Source organism: Hetaerina americana, unplaced genomic scaffold, assembly GCF_022747635.1.
Source record: "Hetaerina americana unplaced genomic scaffold, ioHetAmer1.1.p SCAF_16, whole genome shotgun sequence".
NCBI lineage: Eukaryota > Metazoa > Arthropoda > Insecta > Odonata > Calopterygidae > Hetaerina > Hetaerina americana.
The window spans coordinates 10,978,580-11,004,600 of record NW_027286719.1 but is presented as its reverse complement, the minus strand read 5'-3'; the positions used below and the strand labels follow the sequence as shown (position 1 = coordinate 11,004,600).

At 35.8% G+C, this 26,021-nt stretch overlaps 1 protein-coding gene and 1 long non-coding RNA gene across 2 annotated transcripts in view; one reads left to right on the top strand and one right to left on the bottom strand.

The window, feature by feature from the left end:
• LOC139687009 (beta-1,4-N-acetylgalactosaminyltransferase bre-4-like) overlaps positions 1-12,868 on the bottom strand; it is a 14,329-nt gene extending 1,461 nt beyond the window's left edge. The window contains exons 1-2 of the mRNA XM_071584092.1: positions 12,735-12,868; positions 1-2,270 (exon numbers count right to left, since the gene is read on the bottom strand). The exon at positions 1-2,270 is cut by the window's left edge and continues 1,461 nt beyond it. Coding sequence (XP_071440193.1) covers positions 565-1,596 — 1,032 coding nt within the window. The 5' untranslated portion in view covers positions 1,597-2,270; positions 12,735-12,868 and the 3' untranslated portion in view covers positions 1-564. The remainder of the gene's footprint in view (positions 2,271-12,734) is intronic.
• A 4,493-nt stretch (positions 12,869-17,361) lies between these two features.
• On the top strand, positions 17,362-21,099 carry LOC139687008 (uncharacterized). Its single transcript, XR_011700588.1, has 3 exons — positions 17,362-17,750; positions 17,985-18,232; positions 19,640-21,099. It is a non-coding gene; the product is annotated as an uncharacterized lncRNA (long non-coding RNA).
• Positions 21,100-26,021: the final 4,922 nt, after the last annotated feature.

Sequence of the window (26,021 nt, the reverse complement as noted above, 5' to 3'; positions counted from 1 at the left end):
ATTTATTAACATTAGCGAGTAGCAAGGACAGCTGGAATATCTGATAAGATTCATATTTTGATATCACATGCAAAATATAAAATTGCAAGGGTTCATCAAGCTGGCAGACAACTCAAATGCCCTCTGGCCTCAAGTACCTGGATAGCAGTTACAAAGGTAACAGAGCAAAAAATCATCCTAGGCTTGCTACTTGGTTTCTGAATTCTCAGATTACATTAAATACATTTAACGATATGTAGTCCCAGCAAATAACCATCACCTAGAGCTAACTCTGATTTATTTAGAAAGAATTCAATACTGGATATATTACTTAACAGGGATTTGGGTTTCACTGTGTTGAAAAGTAATTGAATACTAGAATAAACATAACTGTTTGCATTAGCAAAAACAGTCCTCCAATTTCTTTTTACCCAATTTGTGATTGACAATAATTAAAAAATTATGCACCCAAAAAATACAGCTAAGTTCTTTGGCTTCCAATAAATACTTCTTCAGCTTTTATCCAAAAGTACCATGTTTACACTATAAAAAATTATTAATAATGCATTGCTAGACTGCATAATTTTATATGTCAGTATTATAATCAGAGGGAATAATGTTTACTAACATCCATGTGTACAAAGAACGATTTTCTACCTTTACTATATCATATTGCATGTTATTAAGCCCATCCGATTCATATCGGTCTCTCCCAGCCTTCAGATTTAGAAAGCGAGTTTTACTTGGTGGCTCTTTCCTATGAGCCAGCATAACATACTTCGCTACATCTGGTGAGAATCTATACACTTGCAAGCCTTTATTTGAAATTCTATTTTTTAAGTCATCATCTTCTCCTCCCCAACCAAAAAATGAGTTTGAAAATCCATTGATATCCTCAAATTGATGTTTCAGAATAGCAACTGCTCCTCCAAACAAATCTTTATATGGTAAATTATAACGGAAAGTATTCAAACTAGAAGACATGTGACGTGGCTGATGTGTACATGCATATATATTGTTTTGATTCTGTGGTATTAGATCTACATCATGAAAAATAAAACAAGGATATGGAAATATTTTGATAGTTTCAATAAACCCTATATTGAATAATTTAGCTCGATTAAATGGGTGGAGAGACGTTTGCTGTACCACTACTATTCGATATTCAAGCATTTGTGCTTGAAGATACGGATGCATGTAAGAGAGAAATATATTTAGCTGTGTTTCCCTGTCACGGTATGGAATGATAATAGCCACTTGGAAATTCGGTAAACAGTCAGTAGGCTTCCAAACCCCACCAGGCAGAATGTGAAGTTGTGACGGCATAGCCAATATCTCTGACTTTGAGACTGTCTTACGAGGATATGTGATTACATCTATCTCTTTGTCAATAATTATATGACAAAGCTGGGTTTGATTTGAACTGTGCGTACCTAAATGTAATGAAGAAGGACTAAGAAAATTTTTAATGTTATCCACGTCAATGTAGTCATAGTCAGCAGAAGAAAATCTTCCAGGATGTAGTAAATAACTTAGAAAAATGAAAGCAGCAATAAAAAGAAGAACTTTGAAAATGTGCTTTTTTTGGAAGACAGTACAAAATGTCTTAAAAAGCATTTTTGAGTTAAATACCCATAATAATATACTGATCAGAATACAATTCTTTCAATCAGATACTCTTTTCTTGTGATGATGGAAAAAATCTACCATTGAAGATGCCAAATAGTTGAAAGAGCTACTGGTTTATAATTTACACTTCTTCTTGAGGCTATAACTTTCTGCAATTTTTAGAGACTAACAGCAGGATATTCCGTAATATGCTTTGGTCTTGATTATAGACACATTGTGAAATATTCAGTTAAGCACTTGCCACAGGCTAATAAATATAAAATGTAATATTCATGGAGTATCAAAACTTAAATTGCCACAAAACACTGAATTACTTTAACAGAACAAACTAGTCATAATGAATAGCTCATTTCAGCCGAGGAACTATATCCTGTAATTGCTTTGGATGGCTCTTGAGCAGCAGTAATAAATGCATCTTATGTTAAATATTCACAGCAAAGAAGTTCCTTTCATCAAAACACTCACTAATATGAATGTACTATAATCACAATGTCCACATCTGGCTCCTGCTACTTTCCAATATTTTTGCTTCGATGAATACAGACACATTTTCCTTGAAGCTCAGCAAATAATCTTGCTCATCTTCTTTTAGTTGAAACTTGTTCAACTATACAATCAAAGTGAGTAGTTGACAATTCTTTATGAAGAACAGGTATTCTTAGCTGAAAAAAAGAAATTGCAAAATCTAGATGAGAATAATTGAACCTCAATTGCCGAGTGAAGTGACCATCAAAATGTAAGCATGATGACAAGGCAAAAGATTCATAAAGTGAATTAACCGATGGTGATTGAAGCCAGAAACTTCATTTGCAGCAATAATTACAATTAATACTTTATAATGGTAATTTCCATTATGGCTATGCATCCTTCAGGCAACTCAGCTTGGAGTTTGAGACCCAGTTGGACATCGGATTCTCATTTTGTTTTTTGTTTTCAATTTGACATAAATGGTGGGAGACTATAGCAACCTAGAGATCTTTAACCGTTTAGCATTGATTCAGTATAATTTTAACTATTATCTTTACTCAATTTGACTATATCTCAAAACTCAAACTCAACTCAAAAGAGCAGGAAAATTCAAATATCTTTGGATATGAGGAGGAAGGATTTACATGAGAATGAGTGACGGGGGGGAACGAAGTGTGATTACCTGTTTCAAAGATCTCAGTAATTTCACTTAATGCTTAACTTCACAGAAATGTTAAAAATGTTCCATGTAAACGCACAGTCATTATTCAGACACCTTGATGAGTTCCGGGACTACTTTTCTGCTCGAAATTATCATGTCATTGCTGTTTCTGAAAGTTGGCTTAACGAAAACATCCCCTTGGAATCTGTCCAACTAAGTAATTACAACATTTTGCGAAATGACAGACCAGGAAGAGTTGGTGGTGGTGTTTGTGTGTACTTGCACGAGAGCTTATCATTTAAATTGTTGTTTAAGTCTGATGGCTCCCTCTTCAGGCCAGAATATATGATCATTGAAATAGCTGGAAAGGAGGGTAAAATATTGTTTTGTGTCGTGTACAGACTCCCCAAAACAGGCTATATGTCTGAAGACTTTGAGCCTTCTCTGATCAGTCTTCTTCCTAGCTACAAAGGCGTGATTCTGTGTGGTGAATTTAACATTGACATCATGAAGAAAATGCCCAATAGCACCTATCTCAGTGACCTACTAATTAGTTGTAACCTATTCCTCATTCCCTACCAGCTCACCCATAATCTTGTGAATAGCAATACCCTCCTAGACCTCTTTATTGTCGACGACATGTCCAAGGTTGAAGAGTATGGACAGCTCCCTGTCTCTTTTTTGTCTGAACACGACCTAGTTTTCATTAAATATAGATTTAAACTGCCAACTTATAAACCTAATTATATGTGTTTTCGAGATTTCAAGAATTCTGATTTGTCCAAATTCGCTGCAGACTCACTTGAAACTAACCTAAGTGAACTTTTCAACACCCATCTGGTGGATAAAAAAATTAATCTCTTCAATACAAAACTCATGAAACTCTTTGATACACATGCGCCAAAAAAAGTTATTCAGCCAAAACGTCATCCAGCTCCATGGTTAACCTCCGAAATTAGGAACTTCATGGCGGTTAGGGATCGTCTTTGCCGTAATTTCAGAAGAACTCAACTCCCAAACCTTCACAAACAATACAAAGTGGCTCGCAATCAAGTGCAGCACCGAATCCATACCGCTAAACAAAAGTACTATGTTTCGTGCTTTTCCGATAAATGGGACATAAAGTCCACTTAGCAGGAGCTGAGGCGCCTCGGACTGGGAAAGTCTAGACGCCCCCATTTAAAATGAACTTCCCCTTGGATGATTTAAATAGCTACTTTCTCATGTCTGCTTTCAAGGATGAAAATTATGTCGAGGATGGTAACCATTCTACTCAATCCCAAAATAATCTCACTTCATTAGATCATACTTTATTCTCCGACTTTCACGATGGAAGGCTTTATTTCCCCCACTACACACCCAAAATGCTGATAACACAAGTGAAAAGTTTAAAATCTAATTCAACAGGCGTCAATGGAATCAGTGCAAGAATGCTAAATGTTAATCTCCCAGTAGTAATGCCTATGATACTAGACATCCATAACTGTTCACTCAATTACTCTATATTTCCTACCTTGTGGAAATCTGCCCTAGTTCGGCCAATAATGAAAATAGAAACTCCGAAAGAAATGTCTGACTTCCGACCTATTGCACTTCTTTGTTCTATTTCCAAACCTCTTGAGCGGATCGTTCATACGGTTACAGTGGAGCATCTTACGCGGCACAATTTCTTCGATGAGTATCAGTCGGGCTTTCGTAAGCTCTATAGGACTCAGTCGGCTTTGATAAAGGTAACTGACGATATACGCAGATCCATAGACGCAAAAAAGGTAACAGTTTTAGTCCAATTCGATTTGAGCAAGGCTTTTGATTCAGTAGATCACGGCATACTACTGGAACATATGGGCAAACTCAAGTTCTCTTGCTCTGTCCTTTGCTGGTTTCACTCCTATCTGTCTTATCGTCAGCAAGCTGTTAAAGATGAAGACTGGAATGTATCTCTTTTCCAACCTGTCCTATGTGGAGTTCCACAGGGGTCAATTCTTGGACCTTTATTATTTACTATTTTTATAAAAGAACTAGCTACCATAATAACTCAATGTAAACATCACTTTTATGCCGACGATCTACAGATATATCTTGAGTCCTACCCCTCTGAATTTAACCATGCCATTGACTTGGTCAACAAGGATATTCAACTCATCTGTGAATGGCTGACTGAAAATCGGCTAAATCTAAATCTCAAAAAGACCAAGTCGATAATCTTTGGAAGCACCGCCAATGTACATATGCTGCTCGCAAATGATCTCCCTAAAATAAGTGTTTTAAATATTCAAATTGACTACTCAAATACAGTGAAAAGCCTAGGAGTTTATCTAAGCAGCACCTTAACCTGGCGTGAGCAAGTAAATGCCATTTCTAATAAAGTTCACAAAACTCTTTACACAATGAAGCATTTCAGACACCTAATCCCTATAACATTATGCCAGAAGCTTGTTCAAACGTTATTATTACTACATCTTGACTATTGCTCAGTTGTCTACGCTGATGTGAACAAGGAGCTAAGTACAAAATTACAAAGGCTCCAAAATTCTTGTCTACGATTCATCTTTAATATGCATTTTAATGAACGTGCAACTCCTTACTATAAAATGTTGAATTGGCTAAAACTCGAACAGAGGAGAATGCTTCAAAAGGCCTCACAATTATTTAAAGTTCTGAATTCAAAAACCCCTTCATATTTATATGAAAATTTTACATTCAATTCACATACGACAAAGAGATCAACCCGCATTACAAAAACATTCCATCTTCCCAAATACCGCACGGCTATATATGAAAAGTCATTCAGCATTTCATCCTGTAAACTATGGAACTGTTTGCCTAATGAAGTAAAATTATCCAGGAACACATCCAAATTCAACAGGCACATGTTTGAATATCTGTCTACTATACTACCAGAATGACCTTATTACTTTTGTTGTCTCAGGCGTAACTTTGTGGAATTTGCATAACATATTGAAATGTAATGAAATAATTGACTTTGTAATTCCACACTGTGAAAGTGTGTGGAATTACAAAGTCAATTATTTCATTACATTTCAAGACCTTATTACTGTTCTATCAGGCTAAATATTTAACTATTGTTCTTTGTATTTGTATGTATGTATTGTACTATATGTTTCGTTCAACCGATGTTAAATTATGTTTTGTGACTGGTTTAATAACCTTATTCTATGCATTATGTAAACCTGTTTCACTCCATAAGTTTCAAAACCTCATGTAACATGTATTCTGCTCCAAGGGACTTTGCTCCCAGAGCAATAAAAATTGTTTATTATTATTATATCTGAGAAGGGATAACAGGAATGTGCAAAATTAGAGAACTATGAGAAAACTTTATGGCTCGAAAAATCTTAGTCAAAGAAATGGCGGGTTTCAATGCATGCAGTCCACCTGTTATTGTCCTGCAGCTATTGATAATTGAGTACCGATACGCCCTACGGAAAAATGAAAAACGCTGATTAGTAATTCAGTGATTCTTCAACATTGCCAAGCATGGATAGAGTGCCAATTTTGACACATCTCCTGTTATAGTAGAGAGATTTATTTGGATCTTCCGATTAGTAAGGTCATCTAGGCCGTCTTACTTATCACTCTTATGATGGCAAATGCCATTGAAACATTTTGAATTCAAAGCTATATGACAAAACATTGGATTTCTACTGCATGACTAAAATTTAGAAAAAATCAATTTTTGAATTTTCACTCAGTTATTAGCAAAGGGCGAATACAAAATTAACTTCAACATTCCAAAAAATTATAAATCCCAAGACTCATTTCCAAATGAAAAATTGCTACGAAATATTGCATCAAAGAGATGTCCAAATAGTAATTCAATGCTCAATATTGTCCATAGATTTTATTTTCAGGAGGCATGGAACTCATGTCTGAGTATAAGGAGTAAAGGGAAGCAGAGTGGCTACAGAAATTTCATTTTCCCAACAGTTATTTGAAATTGCTAATTTCACAGTCTCAACATTAACATTCAGCTGAGTATTTCCTGCCTGGGCAGATTTCTGGAATTTCCATCCACACGCTTCACTTGTTTCTCATATAACATTGTGTTGAAGGGAATTTTGAGGCAGAAAAGTATTTACAAAGAAGTGCCATCATTGATTTTCATGCCACTTGCTTACTACACAGCAGTTGCTGTCTTTAATTTAAACATATATGCCATACTTATAATGTTGTCAAAAGCAAGTCCTGGTACAGCAAGTATTAAACTTAAGTTATAAATTAAATTAAGATATAAACTTTCGGTTTTTATAAATTTTACAGTAGGAAATTTTCAGTTATCATAAGGGCCTAGAAGTACTCTACGGTGTACTCCTTTGTAATAAAATATTCATTCTGCTTTTTCATGTCTGGGCATTTTATTAAAGTTTACTCTGGTGCTGAACAAACATCAGCACCTACCCTTATTAAGGCTCAGAAGTATCTTGCTAAATGTTACAATATAAGAATTTCATGATTTCCAAATCAACTTAATGGAATTCTATTTTTAAGGATTGAGAAAGCACTTAAAAAATTCCACAACTATTTTGCAATGCACTATGGTTTTGAATGCATAGGTGTCATCCTCTGGGACAAATTTCCAAGCCAATGTTCATTTATATGCTAACATGGGGCAGGACATTTGAAGAATATGAGTTGAATGCTATGGGTAACCACTACGGCTGCCCAACTTCGATATGATTTTCCAATACAACATACTTTCAATTTTTGGCAGAGCTCAATTTTATCTAATCTCATCCTGAAAGCAGTAAGGTACAACTGTTTGGCTATTAGGTACTATGAGATAAGAGGATTTTTCAGCAATATGAGTAATAAGAATTTTTTGCAGGTGGTACAATTTAACTTTTCATCCCCTGGAAGGCTTCCTTATGTCATGATGTTAATAAGAGCAATTCATACACAAATGAGAAGTAATTCAAAGATCAAGCTCCAGTCAACTGCTTGTCCTCCCAGAGTACTCTTGGTAACAAAGATCATACCATGAAGCCCCTAGCGCACTCCTCCATAAACACCATGCCTCCCCTAATTAATTTGCTCCCTACCCTTCAGTTCTTCTCACATCTTTCTTTCTCCCCTTGCCTTAGCTTGGATTTTGGTCTCATGCCTGCCTCTGGTTTAGGTCATAATTTTAATTAAGCCTCTTTGATTCATGCTCTTAAAAGAAATAATCAAGATTTTCACTTTGTATTGTGTTCACTTCATGCACAGGTATGTAGCTACATACCTTTTAGTTTAAAATTTAAAGAACAGGGCATAAATCATTGCATTTTAAAATTTTCTTACTTAATATTAATTTATAGGGCAGTTAACACATTTGGAAGTTTTAAGTGGCAATGGTGATCCTAGTGAAGTATTAGGAAAAATTGTCATTAGCAAGTGAAGCACTAAGATGAGGTAACTGATAGCAGAGACATTGCGTAAAACAATACAAAAAACTTAGGCTTGGGGCAAAATATCGAAATGTTAGTACAACCATACCAGAGGTAATTGTAATGAAAACAAATGACCCATTTTTGTTTAAATTTGAAAAAAAGAGGAGGGTGCTGCCTAGATTTAGTAACATAATTCTGTCAGATTTTTCAGTGGTGGTTAGATTGTTGGTCATGGACCATGAGTAAACAGTTCATGGTAGCACTTGAAGATGATAATGCTATGGTGAAGGTTATGACATTAAAATTTCATGGTGGAAATGGACCAAAAATTAATTTTACCCATTATTCATCATTTCCACCAGGTGAAATTCATTCCTACCACTCTTATTCAGTGCAAAAAATTGTTCAACTTGGATGCTATCATACTGAAGTCAAGAAATTGCAAATGTAATAAACTTCAGGGGTGAAAGTAATTCACCAATAGCCTTCAATATGATCACACACGGCATGAGCCTTCACTACGATTAATTTTGTCACATTTCTCAAGTGTGAGTTTTCAAAAGAAACAAAGGCAAAACTTACATTGCTAAATCAAAGTATTTATTGCCAATCAAAAATATAGGGGAGTTATAACTTTTTTGAAGTAATTATGATATGATCTTTCACAGAAAAATTTGCTCTTGGTTTCTCTTTCTAAGATAATTCAGCCTTGCATTCAAATGTGACGTGATGGCTTTCCTCCCAGTAATATAGTCCCCCCAATCGCATCTCCGGGTGGGGACTACTGGGAGGGGAACATCAGTCAAAGCGGTAGAATACAGGATAGGGATATGGAATGCAAGATCATTGGGAGTGTGCGGGAAGTTGGAAAATGCCAAGATGGAGATAGACAGATTGGGAAATCGACATCCTAGGATTGAGCGAGATTAAATGGGCAGGGGCCAACGACTTCTGGAGCTACGGATACAGGGTGATATACTCAGGAGATGACTAGAGAATTGCAGGAGTGGGCAAGAAGAGTCAGATTGTACTGGCAATACAGTGAGAGGATACTGATGATAAGGTTAGAGGGAGAGCCTACAGACACAGTGATAGTGCAGGTGTATATGCCTACATCCAGCCATTCAGAAGAGGAAATAGAAGAAGTATACGAACAACTGGAAGAGGTTCTGGGAACAGTAAAAGGGAAGGAAAACCATATTGTAATGGGTGATTGGAACACTGAGGCTGGCGAGAGGGAAGTAGCAGGGGATACTTTGGATTGGGAAAACGACACGCCGCGCGAGAGAGACCGATAGAATTCTGCAACAAGAAAAACATGGTAGAGGTAAGTACCATCTTTGATCAACATCTATGAAGAAGATACAGATGAAAGATGCCTGGAGACAAAGCACGATACCAAAGTGACTACATCCTTGTGAGGAAGTGATATAAGAATCAAGTTAAGAAGAACAAGAGTTACCCCGGCGCAGATATAAATAGCAATTACAACCTGGTGATCATGGAGAGCAGACTGCGATACAAGAAAATGAGGCAAGAGAGACAACAACCCAGATGAAACGCAAAGATATTAGAACAAAAGAGAAAAGTTTACCCCAGCCATCAAAAGGGTAATACTAGAAGTAAATTATGAAAATAAAAGCACTGACGGTTGATGGAAAGAAATGAAGAATATAATTACCAAAGCGGCAGATGACCTCCTTGGGAGTACGGCAGAAATATCTAAGAAGCCATGGATAACAGCTTGAATAAGAGGTCTCATAGACGAAAGAAGAAAATACAAGAATCCAAAAAATAAGAGTGAAAAAGACCTCTATAAACAGTTGCAAGGAAATTCATGACAATAAGAAAAAGGGAAATAGCGAGATGGCTTATAAACTAGTTTAGAGCCAAATCGGGGAAAGAAAAACAAATCGCAAAAAATCCGAGCCTCTAATGGAAAAATACTAATAGATGATGACAACATTGGGAATAGATGGAAAGAAAATAGAGAAGTACTGTATCAAGCTCCCAAGCCACTGGAAGATGGCTTAATTAGGAATAAAAGCATGATAGGTAAATACAATCGAGGTCCACTGATATTAAGAAGCGGATTCAAGAGAGTAGTGGCAGACATGAGAAAGAACAAGGCACCAGGAGTTCACAAAAAAAAACGGAGAAATAATCAAGGCACTCTGGTTTAAAGTGAAGGATGCCCTGGAATGGAATAATCAAAGATAGCTACGACAGTGCAAACATACCAGAAAACATTGAGAAAAGTATAATGATCGCAACACTGAAGAAACCAAAAACAGATAAATGCAAAGGACACAGAACATTGAGCCTGGTGACTCGAGCATCAAAAACCCTTACTCGGATAATTAGCCAAAGTAAAGAAGGAAGAATAGAAGGACACCTCTCGGAAAACCAATTCGGATTCAGGAAAAACCAAGGAGCAAGAGAGGCAATTCTCAGCTTGAGGGTTCTGGGCGAAAAAAATGAGACACGTAAATAAGCCATTATATGCGGCATTTGTGGACTTGGAGAAGGCCTCCGACAACATCGAATGGAACAAGATGTTCAAGATACTAGAAATGCTTGGATTGGACTACAACAACTGAAGAATTATCCATAACCTCTACAAGAATCTGGTTACAACAATGCAAACAAGAAATGGAAAATAATAGAAGTGAAAATAAACAAAGGAGTAAGACAAGGATGCAACCTCTTGCCAGCAATATTCAACGTAAACCTAGAAGAGGCAATAAAAGAAACACAAGAATTGGGTATCAAAGGAGTCAAGGTAATTGGAGAATAAATCAACATGCTGCAACCGGTTTGCAGATGACAGCGCAGTAGTGGCGGAAACACGAGAGGACCTGCAAGCAACTCTAAGTGCTATGGATCAAGTGCTGAGGGAATATAATATGAACATCAACAAGAAGAAAACTGAAATCCTTGAGTGCAAAAGAGAGAAGCTGAGTGCAGATATCACCATTTGAGGGGGGAAACTAGAGCAAGTGGAATCCTTCATCTACCTGGGTAGCAGCATAACATGGGATGGAAGGACTTCAATCATTTATAAATTTTCTGCTAGCTATTGGATACATATGAGAGAAAACAACAAAAAACTTAATATTGAACCAGCTAATTAAAAGAATTCATCTCATGAAAGGGCATCTTGGAAATAATTTCTGCTTGGTGCCAAAGCAAAGCAAAAGGAGAGAGAATATCATAACTTCAACAAGGCCTTACTTCATAATTAACTATTGATGTACCTATGTGTTCATCATATTCTGCAAAGATAAGAATCATCTTCTCATTGAGAAAGGGACAATCTTTTGACACGAGTTTTCTTTAAAGTAAAAATATCAAACAAAATTGAATTGGGAATCAACGGAGAAGTTTATGCTCACGTAAATTAACGGAATTCACTCTAAAAATTAGCTCATTAATCCATAGCTATCCCTTTCTTATCACCTGCCATGAAATCCTAGGATCCTACTAGATACCATTAAGAAACGCTAAGTAAAATTGACTAGGAATATTTGAAAGAAAACGTAAACTTAAGATAGAAATGGAATCTATTATGCAATGGTTATTAGATGATCATGAAATTATATACCAGGAATATTTCCACTACTCTAAGCAATTAATGTCAACATGAACGCCACACTGAACGCTGGTATTTGTCGTTACAACACTCTTACTTTTGGCAATACAGTGATATTTCAAAAACTGTACAGGAGTGAAAATGTTTCTATAGTCATTAGTTTTTTAAAGCTAAATGTAACAATACTGTTGCATTTAACTGCAATGCTAGCTACTCTATTGATAGCTGGTTATTCAGACTGCCTAGGTTTTATCTCCGATATTCGTTGATTTAATTTTAAGAAAGCGATTATACAGAAATGCGCGAATGTGCGTGAAAATATCTCAATTTGGATTAAAAAAGTACAATTTGATATTAGTTCACAAGAATTATCGTACAGAACTAATTAAAGGATTATGGATAGATCCATACTTAAAAGTTATATACAATCAACCAATTACAGGATTTTAAGATAACATAACCTTCGCTTTCTTTTTAAATCTTACGATTTCTAACAATGAAGATAAGTCATTACGCTTTTCAAGTACAATATACTTTTTCCTGGCAGCCAGAAACATCCTGAGCACTAAAAATCAGACTCCACGGCTCCCATTTAAGTTCGAAAAACATCGATATAAACTAATAAGACAATTGCGAAATGCAATGATAAAAAGCAAAATCGTCGTAACTTTAATCCACATAATACTAAGGCTCATGCAGATTTGGCCGCGAAAGAGATATAGAAATATTGTAGTTCCTCCCAGTCATTCAGAAAAATTTACTAAATATAGAAAAACACCGACAACATTTTTCATATAATGATATGATATCTTGAATGTCGTTCTGCTCATTCTATTTTCCTCGGAAGGCAAATGCCATGAGCCACGTGAGGAGTAACCATTTTTATTATGTGTCTTGCCCAATATCTTTCACATGAACTTCACTTGCTACATAATATATATAATACAACCACAACCTGATGATTCAAGCACAAGGTACACCATTGGTAAAAACTGCAGCCCAATTCAATACGTACCATCAAGGATTTTGGAGTGCACTTAGGGCAAAATAATTCCCGGAAATTATGGCAACAATATTTCAAGCAAAGCTATTCCACTGGAAACTACAAAAATGTTTTCACCGCAAAATTTATTCGTGGTCTTATCCCGCCTTGCCTAGCTCCATTTTTAAAGATAACCAAATGAATAACGATTATTATGTACGAAAAAGTTCACCAATCACATAATTTGAAGTAAGAGCGGGTATATTTGGTCTTAAACTTGTGTATTATTGGTTTACTTCAACATTTTACATCATGGCAGTCGCATGTGTCGGTCAATAACTATTTATTCATATATTTGACTAACAATATGATAGAGTCAATATGATTTTGGAGTTCTGTTTATAGAGGCTGTTCAAAGTTCTGTCATGTTCCACTGATAGTTTTCAAAGAAGTAAAGACAAAAATAATTGGAAGACAGGAGAGAAAAAAAACTGTAGTAGCACACAATTTTTTCAATGCTACATAAAACCCTTTTAACAAATATCTATAATATAATTTGTTTTTTACGCCCAGAGTAAGTCGTTAATATCAACTCTAAAACTGCTATTAGTTCAGCCATGAATGTTCAACAAGATTGTTTAAAGGTGCTTTTATTTCATCCCTATCAAATGGATATTCCCTAAGGATCTGATAGCAATACATTATCCTTTGCTGGGCCTTCGAATTAGCCTTCTACTCTTCCTCAAGGCTTTCTCTTCTATTTAACTTTTGGTTTTGCCACCATCCCTAGAAGTATTATCTCAAAAAATATACTTATTAGTAAATAAAAAAAGGCATTAAGACAGTAATCAAAACACAATATTGAGGTTTCCTCGTTCAAATGGACCAAACTAAGCTCTTGAGATTGATACTCATGCATGCACTGATTGATAGATGTAAAGATAGAGGCCTATTTCCTCAAAACATATGGAATCACACAAAAAAAATGTATTTGGGATGTTCTTTTTCCATAATAGCTACAGTATATAAGTAAACCTAAAGTCTAAATATTCTCTTAGATTCAACCAAAGTTTGCTCGCCTCCATGCATTTTACATAATGAATATTTTTATAAATATTTTGTGCAATGGAAAAAGTTTTTTAAGGTTAACTCTACGTGTGGAGAGTGATTGTTGGACGACATGTCATTCTAATGTTGCCCTGAATAATTGTTGCATCATTCCAAATTGATCCAACACAATAATTCCAATATGTGCATTATTAGGTCTAGCATTGAAATGCGTAATAGAAACTAACAGGTTTGGAATACTAGATGTTCTCTCATTTACTATGCCTTTCCACAAAGAAATACCTAACTCAGTAACTAATACAGAATTAACGTATTTATTGAATAAAAAAGGAATGACATTTAAAAGACAATATAATCATAAAGTCATTTGCTTATTTAATGTAAGCCATGACTCTGAGAAGCAGCAATAACAGGCAAAGGGAGTATTATTTTAATAACTGGAAGCCACAGTATACATAGTCCCAGTTTTTGGTAAAATTTTTGAAGCTATTATGAAAGATCAAATTTGTAATTTTTTTGAGTCAAATAATCTCTTTTCCAAATCACAGTATGGCTTTTGAACTGGGAAATCTACAATTTTGGCAGTAGGGTCCATAGTTAATTATATCATTAATGCATTTGAAAAGAAGGAGTCAGTCTCTGTAACACTATGTGATCATAGTAAGGCTTTCGACTGTGTTAATCATTCAATATTACTAACAAAGCTAGAATATTATGTTATTAAGGGAATTGCACTGAAACTAATGAAGTCATATTTGGATGATCGCCACCAATTGGTTGAACTTGATGGCTGTCGATCTACAGCTCTTTAAGTAAAATGTGGTGTACCACAGGGCTCTGTGCTTGGCCCAATACTTTTCATCATCATGATTTGCCCTGTTACATAAAACCTACATCTGTTTTATATGCTGATGACACTACTTTTGTGGAAAAATGTCAACATCTAGAAGATGCATAGGTATGATCTAGCGCTACGCAAAGACAGGGTAAGGAATGGTTTGATGTTAATCATTTACATTTAAATACTAACAAAACTCAGCATATTGTGTGCAGTACTGATGTTGAAACTGTTAAAATATTAGGAATTTATATTGATACAAAACTTAACTGGGAGACTCACATCAGTCAGACCTGTTATAAACTGAGTAAAGCTGTTTATATATTTAGAAAGCTCAACTTTCTTATTTCTAATGAGTATCGTTTAACACTTTACCATGCCTTCTCTCAATGTCATTTGAATTATGGTGTTGAGTTATGGGGTCATTCCCCACATGTTAAACAAATTTTGCTACAAAAAAAGAGAGCTATTCGCTCTCTTGCTAATATACCACCACATGATTCCTGCAAACCTTTTTTTATTAGGTACGGAATAATGACTGTATTTAGTTTATATATCTTTAAGGCTCTTATTCATGTGAAAGTCAACATAGAAACTTACCAATTAAGATCTAATATCCATAACTACTCCACAAGAGGTCAATCAAATCTAAATACTACTTATTGTAGGTTGTCATCAACTTACAACACATTTCATAATATGAATATATGACTGTATAGCTATCTGCCTACCCATTTGAAATCTGATGGTTTCCAGTTTCAAGAATAGGGTTTATACCTGGTTACTTGCTCACCCACTTTACTCATTGGATGAATTCTTTTTTGGTAATCTTCATTGCATTTAAGAACTTGTTTATATATTAAATAATATTTATATTGATGACATTTAATATGGTTGTACCATTTTTCAAAATGAATAAAGTATTATTATTATTACATTTTATCAATGGCGTCTTCTTAAATTTGAAAGTTGGCCGTGCTAGATGCAAAAAAATCTATATCAGTAACAGGCTGTGAGTTTGACATTGTTCCAACATTTGATTTAATTTCAAATTTGAAGCACCTCTAGGAATTTGTAAGCAATTGCATAAAAGCCAAATGAAACCAAACAAGATATCAGACCGCAAACTGCGAGTTAGCTGGCGTACGTTGGTTCAAAGGCAACTTTCTATATTCACCAATGAATGTTGCTATGGAACATTTTACTATTAAAAAATTCGGGCAAATTTTGGAATTAAAAAGTGTACTTGTAAGGGCAGTTTTTATTTATATTCATGTTTATTCATCATAGAATGCTTGTCAATAGATATTCCTTACTTTGCATGTCTGAGATGATGACTTTTTACACAATTTTCAGGATACAGAAGAACATTTGATTACTATTTTTTAATATATTTCAACTCGTTTCTTGTAATCTGCTTTATATTCTACTAGATTGTTGTGTATATCAGCAAAAATATATATTAACGTAATTAATTATCTTAGAGTACATATCCTAAAGAAGAGATGCTAGGTTACTCAGAAATTACCCATGGGGGAAGGGGATTTCAGACATTCTGGAAGACTCCTGTGGATTCAGACTGAGGACTCCAAAACCAATCAAAGAAGTTTAAGGCAAGTTTTGCAGTCAGTATGTTAAATATTCACATAAATTTTGGGTCAACATTCTCAAGGGTAATTTAGCGCAAAGGTAGTTTGTGCAACCAAAAGCTTAGATTTTTGCTCATTCTATTGAAGGTGACCTGAAGTTTTATCCTAGGAACTGGATAATCGGTAGTCATAGGCATGTTACAACAGTCTCAGTAGTAAGGTGCTAGGAATAGGCAGGATAAAGGAGGACCAAAAACCTACCAGGAGCCTTTCCACCTATCGAGAAATCACATTTTTCAATTCTCGTGACATGCACCACTTGCTATTTATGCTAACCAAATTGACTCCTCCCGCCTTTACTTCGTACACGATATAACAAATGACTTGTTTTCAGCTCCTGGAATTTATTCTCGGCTATTTATTCTTATCGGCTCCAAAGCAATGAAATGACAAATGTGAAGGGTAAAACTTTACAATGCAGTCCTTCTCAATTGCAACTATTAGTCCAAAACTTTTGACTATTTTCACTCTTAATGTATTGCGATTATTTCCTTTTTAACTGCAATTTTCTCCCATCTTTACTTAGTACTACATCATACTCTTTTACGGTTGCCCTTCTATTTAAATAAAAAAGTGTACATTTACTTGGACCGTCTTCTGAGCATTTTTTCTTTATTTAAATAGTTTTTAAAAATTTAGCTACTATGGTCGACACAGGAACCACGTGTCTGGTTTGGAGTGCAAGCATTACAGGTTAAAACATCTAAACTAAAAGCGAGTATTATTATTAAAGAGATTTGTTATTACATTAACGTTATCAGCCTGTTATTAAACATCAATGGAAAAAATTCCTCAAAATAGGAAAAGTATCCTTTTTCTAAACGAGTGTTAATGATTGGGCGTAACTAGGCCCTTGGACATGCCTACTTCTTCTCCGTTAGAGTTCCAAGATGAAAGACTCCGTATCTCAATTAAGTGACTAGTGCTCCATTTAGATTGAAAACATATCTCATTTGCGCCACTTATTCCCGTTTCGCGGCGCCACGCTGAAGTGATGCAAAGTTGCATATCTTGCACGAGCGCCACTGCTTAGTAGTCTGACTGAGTGCCCCCGCCCTACCACGGGATTGGTCTTGATTGATGGCATTACAGCCGTCTTTTTTTAAATATTTAATTTTGTTATTAAGCAATGACATTCATTATGAGAACTTCCACTCGTGAAAGTGCATTAAATTGACGTCTTGGCAGGTTTTGGATGGCACCTTTAAGCTCACAAATTAATCTATGAAGCACATCGCAGGTAGTATAGAGGAGAGAGTGGTTTGACTACGTTGTACTGCTCCACAACAAAAATTGCAACAGCGGAGGAACTACTGCGCCACACTACCTCCCGTGGGAAATTTTAGAAGAAATTTGCTTGTAGTGAAGGACGAGGGAGGTTTGTGTCTGGTGTAGGTATAACTTAAACAAGAGTTAAATGTGCGTGTGAAACCAGCTGTTTGCAGTCATGAAGACTTGGAAGTAGTCAGTTCGCTATGGCTTAATATGATCATGGTAAGTCTTTCTTTATTCTATTTGACAAGTATATTTGTTATGTACCGGGTATTATTTGGGCCGGTCACTGCCGCCTCTATTGACGTCTGCAGTGTACTGATGCCGTATGAAGTACACGTTTTGCAGACGATTAATCGTCAATCTGATTTTGGTTTTTAGTTATGGGTTGTCGCCGCCAACATATACTTGTACTCTTATCCGTGACAAATTCTTAGGTGCTATCACATTTTTCAGAATCGGTGGCATGAGTTTGAGTGAATCGTGAGAAATTCGGCGGACGACGGTTTAGTGCTCGTGATGGAGAGATTTAATTCACGATGAGAATAGAACCAGGGAAAGAATCAGGGGTACACAATGGCTTGAAATCGTCAATTCCTGATTTAGGGTTCAAGTGCAGTCGTATCAAGAAATATCTTCTGTCGTCCAGTGATGAAGAAGGCACCCATTGAGCTTGCATTAATTGGACTTATGCTTGCATTATAGTAAGTGTATGTTGAATATGTAACTGCAGCCTGCCAAGGTCGTTCATGTTTGGAGGCCAGCTGTAGATCGTCAGTGCTAATCACATGACCTTGCCGATCAAAAGGCTCCCTAGTATGTAGTCTTATTGCTGTACAAGTAAGCTTAAAGTGGTGAACTAAGCCTTGGAGCAGTTGTTGTTGTAAGCAGTAGGGTAGTGAGTGCTGGACTATTATGAAATATTTTGAATTGTAACAGCTACAAGATGCATGCCCAGTGCTATGCTCTTGGTTATTGCTAATTTTCGCGTGACAATTTTTAAGTTTCCGTGCAAATTGTAATAATTACTGTGCACATTTTAGTTATATTTTTTGCACTTATTTTCTATCGTCACCAAACTTTATTTTTTTGATTATATTATCGTCTATTGCCGTCTGCAAGCGGATCCATAGTAATTTATTTGGTCACCTATAGGTGGCTTAGAGTAGAACAGCTGACAGATGAAATTAACCGTTTCAAATTTGTTTACGAACTGACAGCACAAGCGGAATACAGCTTTTTTCTAGCGAACTTAATCACTATTACTTTAAACAGTACTTTCTTGTGTTTCGCAAGTTATTCAAAATCTAGACCATAGTCGGTGGCAATCAAAACAAGAACGCAGTCGTACTTTCCGAGATACAATTCCCTGCCGACCTCCCGTGAATTTCGGAGACACAAATTTTACTTGAATTATATCTGACACATTGCCCTGTTTCATATTGACATATTTAATTAATCTTTATTATTTGCTGACATTTATTTATTTTTGCTGTGGCTCAAGTTCACCTGCAATTTTATTTTAAAAGCATTTGTTTAACATTTTCTTATTCGCACATAACTGCGAATTGCATAGCATTGGGTGATTGAATAATTAACGAGGGAGCATCTTCACTGAAATATTTTTCAATAACGCTAGAGTTGAGATTTTAGCCACTGGTTAATGAATATTGTAATGCTGAGTGTGGTATTCTAATTTTCAGTGAAAAATAAATTGTTCTCATTGCTGATTAATTTTCGTGTGTCTAGTAGTCGCAATTGGTGACTTATAAAATCAATGATGTAATGTATTATGTTTTAAAATTCGCTAATTGGCTGATTTTTCAGCATCTGTAGATTAGTTAGAGTGAAAACATTATTTTTTGCAACTTTTTGAAGCTCTCAATTTTGGAAAATTGTACCATGCTTGCCATTTAGCAGAAAATATGCATTGTCATTTTACATACTTTTGTTTTTTTAATTTTTTGAAAATGTTTAACTTATTAAAAATTAGAAGAATGACGAAATGCAATAGTTTACTTTTTGTTTTAAAGATATGAATTAGCAAAATTATCCATTGAGCATTAAGCCTATCCAAATTTTAAGAAGTGAATCCTTTTCCCTTATCACAGTGTTGGATTGAGCCCAAAAGGCCTACCTGGGGACTAAATGGATGGGCCCCGTGGAGGTGTGGAATGAAGCCGGTGACTTCCACTGTCTGTCTTCACTCTGGCTTTCTACAGAACTAAAAAGAAACAAAACATATCCTGGAAATGTATGGTTGCCCATATTTTCCATTATAATCAACGTTTATGTGATGTTGATGACTGTAATTGAATATTCAATGAAATTGTGAAGGGGTCCATCCACTTACTTGAAAAGCCCAGGTGGTTGTCTGACACTGAAAATTGAATTACCAATGTACTGGATAGGCTGTATGAATTAACCTTGTGTATGATCATATTGTTAGCAAAGGCTTTGCATTTTAATAGTTGGCCCAATAGTGGTTTGTAATTATATTGTTTTAATACATGCTTTGGATACATATATTTTCATAGTTTGATAATGCCACTTATGGCCTGCCAGTGGGGAAGAAATGTATAAAAGTTATAGGTAAACATTGTAAATTTGTGTCATATTGACTTGAAGCACATAATTAAGCAGAATTTCTTGTAATTGATTTCAATATTCCAGTTAGATTAGCCTTGATTTTCAGTATGTAAAGAAGTGCTATTTCAGAAGATTGTATTGGGAAGCCATATTTCCCAAAAAATGTGTTCATTTAATTTTTGCAAAGATTCATGTATTTGAAATGTGCCTAAATTGAATGTGGTAGTAACATTTGGCTAATATTTCCCAATTAAGTTTTTGTTTTTCTTGTGGAAGAAACAAGAAGTACAGGTTTTCTAAAAATATTGTGTGCATATAGTGCTGCATTCAATTAAGTGAATTGGTGTTTTCAGTTAAGGTGTTCTCAATACCCAGTTTGTAATATAGCAAGAAAATATTGCAGTCCGAGAAGTGAAATTTGAACTTATTGTGAACTAGTGTTTTTTATCCTCTATATGAATGCTTGGTTTGGCAAAATAGTTTTTCATCATGTGTCTCATATTCAGCTAACAAATAGCACTTAGAGCTAATTGCATGTAATTAAGTAAAATGTAGCAGGAGTGATTTTATTGTTCTTATTTTTGTTCCTGTTGAATGATAACAGTTATATTAAATAATATTTTTATACATTGCATGGCTTGACACTTACCAAATAAAGTTTGCTATTCAAGTGAATGCTACTGCTGTAAGGGTGTTAACACTGAAGTTATTCTGAGGTTGATATTTGATGCTGTGTTGTGAATTTTTGAAGTGAACCTCCATGCTTGTAAGGAGCATTGGTGCCCTTGGCAGGGTAAATGGAGTTTGTAACTCCTGATATTTCCAGTAAAGATATCAGGATGGATTTGTACCACAAAACTACATTAAAAGAGAGAGGAGTCTACAAAGTTGTACTGAAGGCAGCTTCCACATTTAGGAAATTTTGCTAATCAAAATTATTGCATATTAATTGAATGTTGTGAAAAGATAGCATAAATAAGTAAATCGTGACTTAATGAGGCTTACAAAAAATGTGTACATTTTTTGCTAGGAAAATATTCTACGTTTTTGTTATGGAATGAGCTTAGTTATTCTTAAAGGTGTATATATTTATCATTAGAACACCTTTTTATAGCCAAAGAATAATTTCTTCGCCACACTTCACATTTGGAAGCAAGGATCATTCTGTATCAATGGTTGAGTACAGGAAAGATTCAATATCTTAAAGCATTCCCTGATGGTTTAGCTTGACTGCCACATGCTAACGTGATTGAATGATAAACGTGGAAATTAAATTTGGCTCACCTGCATATATAAGTGAAACTAATCAACATTTTTATAATTTCAAATTTTCATTACTGGAAATGTTGCTTTTTGGTGAAATGGATGTGATCGATTTGGATTTTACATTTGCAGGACCTCCTCTGCCTACACTTAGCTCTTAAAAATGAATATAATTATACATAACTATTCATAAAATGAAGCAAGAGCGTAAATTTATATTAAAACCTAAAGCTCCATAAATTGAATTGTTTACATTGATTGTGCATAAGCATTATGTAACAATGCATTTCTGTCTCTTTATTGACCTGAGGAAAGGTTTGCCGTCAGCCATATTGGAATTATTTATTGTCTGATTAATGTTACTATTATTCAACTCTAGAAGTCTTTCTTGTTGAAAGTATCATAATCCGTCCAATATTCTGTATACTTCCATATTCATCGACTTTGAATATTCAAATTGGAATGTTAATTCAGGTTTGAAAGGGTGTATTAGAAATTTTATGAAGAATCTGAATAGTTGTGATCTATAGTCATTTGAAATTTATTCAGCAATTGGTAAGAGTGCATCGAGTGTGCATATTTTCTTCCTGCCGTATTTTTCCTGAAGACAATAGTTATCTCAGACATTAGTGAAATAATTCTATTAGCAATTTATACCCCAAGTTTTCCAGCAATATGGGTTTTTTGGTGAAATCATGTGAAAGTCATTAATTTTCATTGGGAATTATTTTATATTTGGTAATATGTAGACATTTGTGTACATTTTGCCTAATTTCTCCATTAAATTTCTGTCAAGGACTATTCTCAAGGAATAAGGTTAAGATGAAGAGCGATTTTGTTGAATTTTTTAGTGTGTCATTGAACTGTTGCTGAGTTAGGTCATCACTTATGAGTCTTAAATAACTTGCTGTAAAATATTTCTTACTTTTAGGACAACAGGTCAAGGGTAGTGTGAGTTCGATGTTGGGCTTTCTGGTTGATAACAGACAATTGTTACTGCATGAGACCAATTTAAGCAATAATTCACAGTAGTGATCAGTATGACTATGGACAAGAGTTCTCTAAAATTCTTATGAGCCTAATTCAAAATTGCATTTTTTTATGGTGCTACTTTGTGTGATTTGTAATCTTAATATCCAAGTAAAATGATTTCTTTGAACAATAATCCTGCTCCATAAGGTTTGGGAGCTTAGGCCTTAAGTTGGTTAAACTACCCTCTAATACAGTTAGTGTGAAGGCTTCAGGAACAACCTTAAAATATCAGCTTCCATTTTCAGATTTTGCCTGAATTATCAAGTTTTTCTTATTAGGTTTCTGCTGGGCATCTTCTCTCAACATTATAGAAGACTTATTTAATGAAAGTGAAAATTTTTTCACCTAAAGCTGAACATTGCATCCTAAAGGCTGGAAATTGAAATATTTATATATCCTTAATGGCTTAATCCATTTCTGCATCACACCTTAGTCCCATTGCGAACACTTGGCCCTGGATAGGGGCTGGTTATCCTTTGCTAGTGGTGGACAATATTGATACATTTTGGTCCCTTTAAGGAGTTGGTCTTATAGGTTACAAGATTTGTGATGGAAAATATTTTAATTGCAAGCATTATTTTTAAAAGAAATGCTTAATAATAACTACATCTGACTTTTCAAATATTTTTTGCTTCGCATAATGCTCTTTCACCCAATTAATAATTACAGCTAATTTGAAAGAGTTGAAATATTATTATGTAGTATGTTATGTACCAAAATCTGTACTCTGTTAAGCCATAAATAAGAAATGCATGTAATTTAAATTTGGATTGCTGTCAGGCTAGGTAGAAACTCTTCACAGAATGAAACTGGCCTGTTCCTTTGCTCTACTTGCAAATCGTCTTTTTCTGATGGGATTCTTCACCCTTGGAAATTTAACTTTTGTCGAGGTTTATCTGCGTTTTTTACTGAAGTCCAATGGTCATGGTGGGCCCATGTCAGACATTCTGAAATTTCGCCAGATGCATGGAAGTTGGATGTTTCTCAAGAAGAATGCCTAGCCTGGAAATAGTGGGATTTATTGAATGTGGAGAAATAAATATAATGGAGGAAATGACCCTGTAGGTAAATTTGTAAAATAATAGACACACATCTCTTGATTTTTCTCGTTTTCCTTGGTTTCCCACGTCCTACCTCTCCCCCATCTATTTATTCCCACGCCCCACACACGGCTGCTTCTCATTAGGTTTCCCAGAAACTGAACCACCAGAGTTAACGCAACTCCCGGGTGGTACTCGAACCCAAGGCATTTGGGTGAGCCGGCGAACGCGTCACCCTCCCGAACAGCCCGGTCTTGATTTCTTTTATTATTTTTAATTTTTGATAATTTAGAGAAAGAAGTATTCCTTTTATGTTTCTCAGTTCAAACAGTTACGGCTGCGTCATTATTTTCCTGTCTTATGCGTGTCTTTTTAAATATTTTTGGGCATTTCGGACTACATAGCGGCGAACGAAACAGCGGACCGCATAGCGGAGGGGTCTCGTGCCAGTGAGGGGTGGCAATAACATTGAATTAAAAGGCAGAGAGAAACGTAGTTAACGTTGAGCAAAACACGGATGTATTATTGCTTGTGGAAGTAGAAGCAGAACTGATGAGTGTGGTCATAGTTTAGGCATACATGCCACCAAGTAATCATAAGGAAGGAGGAGTCAATAGGATATACGATCAGTTAGAGGACATAATCGCGTGTGTTCCTGCAGGGAAACATTTGATAGGAAGGGGGGATTGGAACGCGACGGTTGGTGAAGGAAGAGATGCAAGTGAGGTAGGAGACTAAGGATTAGGAATAAGGTGTACCGCGGGGAGAGAGCAATTGAGTTCTGCAGGAGACGGGTTAATCATCACAACACTCGCTTTAGCCTCCACAACAGGGGTAGGTATACATGGAAACGGAAGGCGGTCAAGTAAATGGAACGTGGAAGCATTTCCTGTATTGAAAAGAAAGGAGTATCATCATGTGGTGGATACAATCATGAGTGGCAAAAGGAAGTTGGGTGCCATAGAGGAAAATGGAAATTAATCCAAAATGGGATATCGGAAGCTGCGAGCAAAACTATGGGAACTGTTAGTAGGAAAATAACAAGGAAACCATAGATTACGGATTATATGGCTAAAGAGATATAATGGCTGTAATAGTCTGTACGAGAGAAGGAAATGGAAGAATAAAAACACTGAGTTAGGCGGAATAAATCATAGGGAGTTAAATAACAGACTGAGGGCAAATAGAGCAAAAAAGCTTGTTGGAAAACGCAGTGCGAGGATATGGAAATTTTACATAGAAAGAATGAAATTGGTGTGCCATACAGGAAGCCTGAAACCCTGACAGGAATTAAGAAGTGAAAATCGTTGTATGGTGAGGGAGAAAATGGGATTGTTTGGAGAATCAAATAGAGGCAAGAAAGATGGATGCAGATTATTTTGATGGGCTATTGGATATTGAATCCTGTGATAGAGGGAAGAATTTTAGTACATGCCATAAATATTCCAAGCGAGGAAGGGGTAGGAGTATGATGGGGAGGTGGACGGAATGCAGGGAGGAAGGGAGTGTGCAGCATTGAAGGGGGTCCTAGCGTAAGGTTGGGCATCTGGCTGTGTTTTGTTAAGAGAGACGAAACAATTGTCGCTGTACCGTTTGGCATCTTGTGCCCATCTAAAACCTACCTTAACCGGAAGATGACCGATAGTGATAATAACCTGGAAGAAAAGACTTGATAGTGATGAGGAATTGGAAAGTGGTGATAGGCATAGGGAGACGCGGGAGTGAGGTAGTAGTACACCTGTTTGAAACACCTCAGTAGACATAGGAACAATGGAAAATGCTGGAGATACATGCAGCTATTTGTTAGATTATAAAATGATTAGACACACATATTTAGGAAAAGCCTTCTCAAATCATATAGTTTCCCGAAGTGTGAGGTTAATGTGAAGAGAAAAAGAGTGGAGGAGTGATGGTTAATGGATTGTAGAAGAATACTGGGGAGAGAAGGAAGGAGTACGAGGAGGCAGTTGATCACACTGTTAGGGGTGGTAAGGGGCGGGTGCCGTAGAAGAAAGATGGTAATATCTCAAGCACGGCATAGAGAAAGCGGCGAACGAAACAGTGGGAACATTGGCTATCAAAAGGGTTCGATAGCCATGGTTTCAAGAAGATATGATTAGAAAGGCGAATCGTCGAATGAAATGGCAGTACATGAACACGGAATCCGGGATAAGACTACAAAGAACAATTGACTAACTCGGATTACTAACAAAGCCAAAAACATGGTGGAAAGAGCAGTTCGAGGATCTGGAGAGTTTTTAAGGATTGAGCGAAATGGACGTGATCCACAGGAAGGTGAAGGAACTCTAAAGAAAAATCCGTTTACACTCTTCGGGGTGCACCGGGCAAAGTATTTGTCAGGAGAAGAAGCCCTGTCAAAATTGAATGAATATATACTGTACGATAAAGATAACATGTCAGTGAGTTTGGATATACAATGGGAGTATAATGTTGATGAGTATAGGAAACTATGAGTTAGAAAAGGAATTGAAGGGAATAAAGTAGAAGAAGGCTGTGCGAAAGGGTGAGATCCCCGAAGAACTACTCGTGAATTTAGCTAAATGGGGAA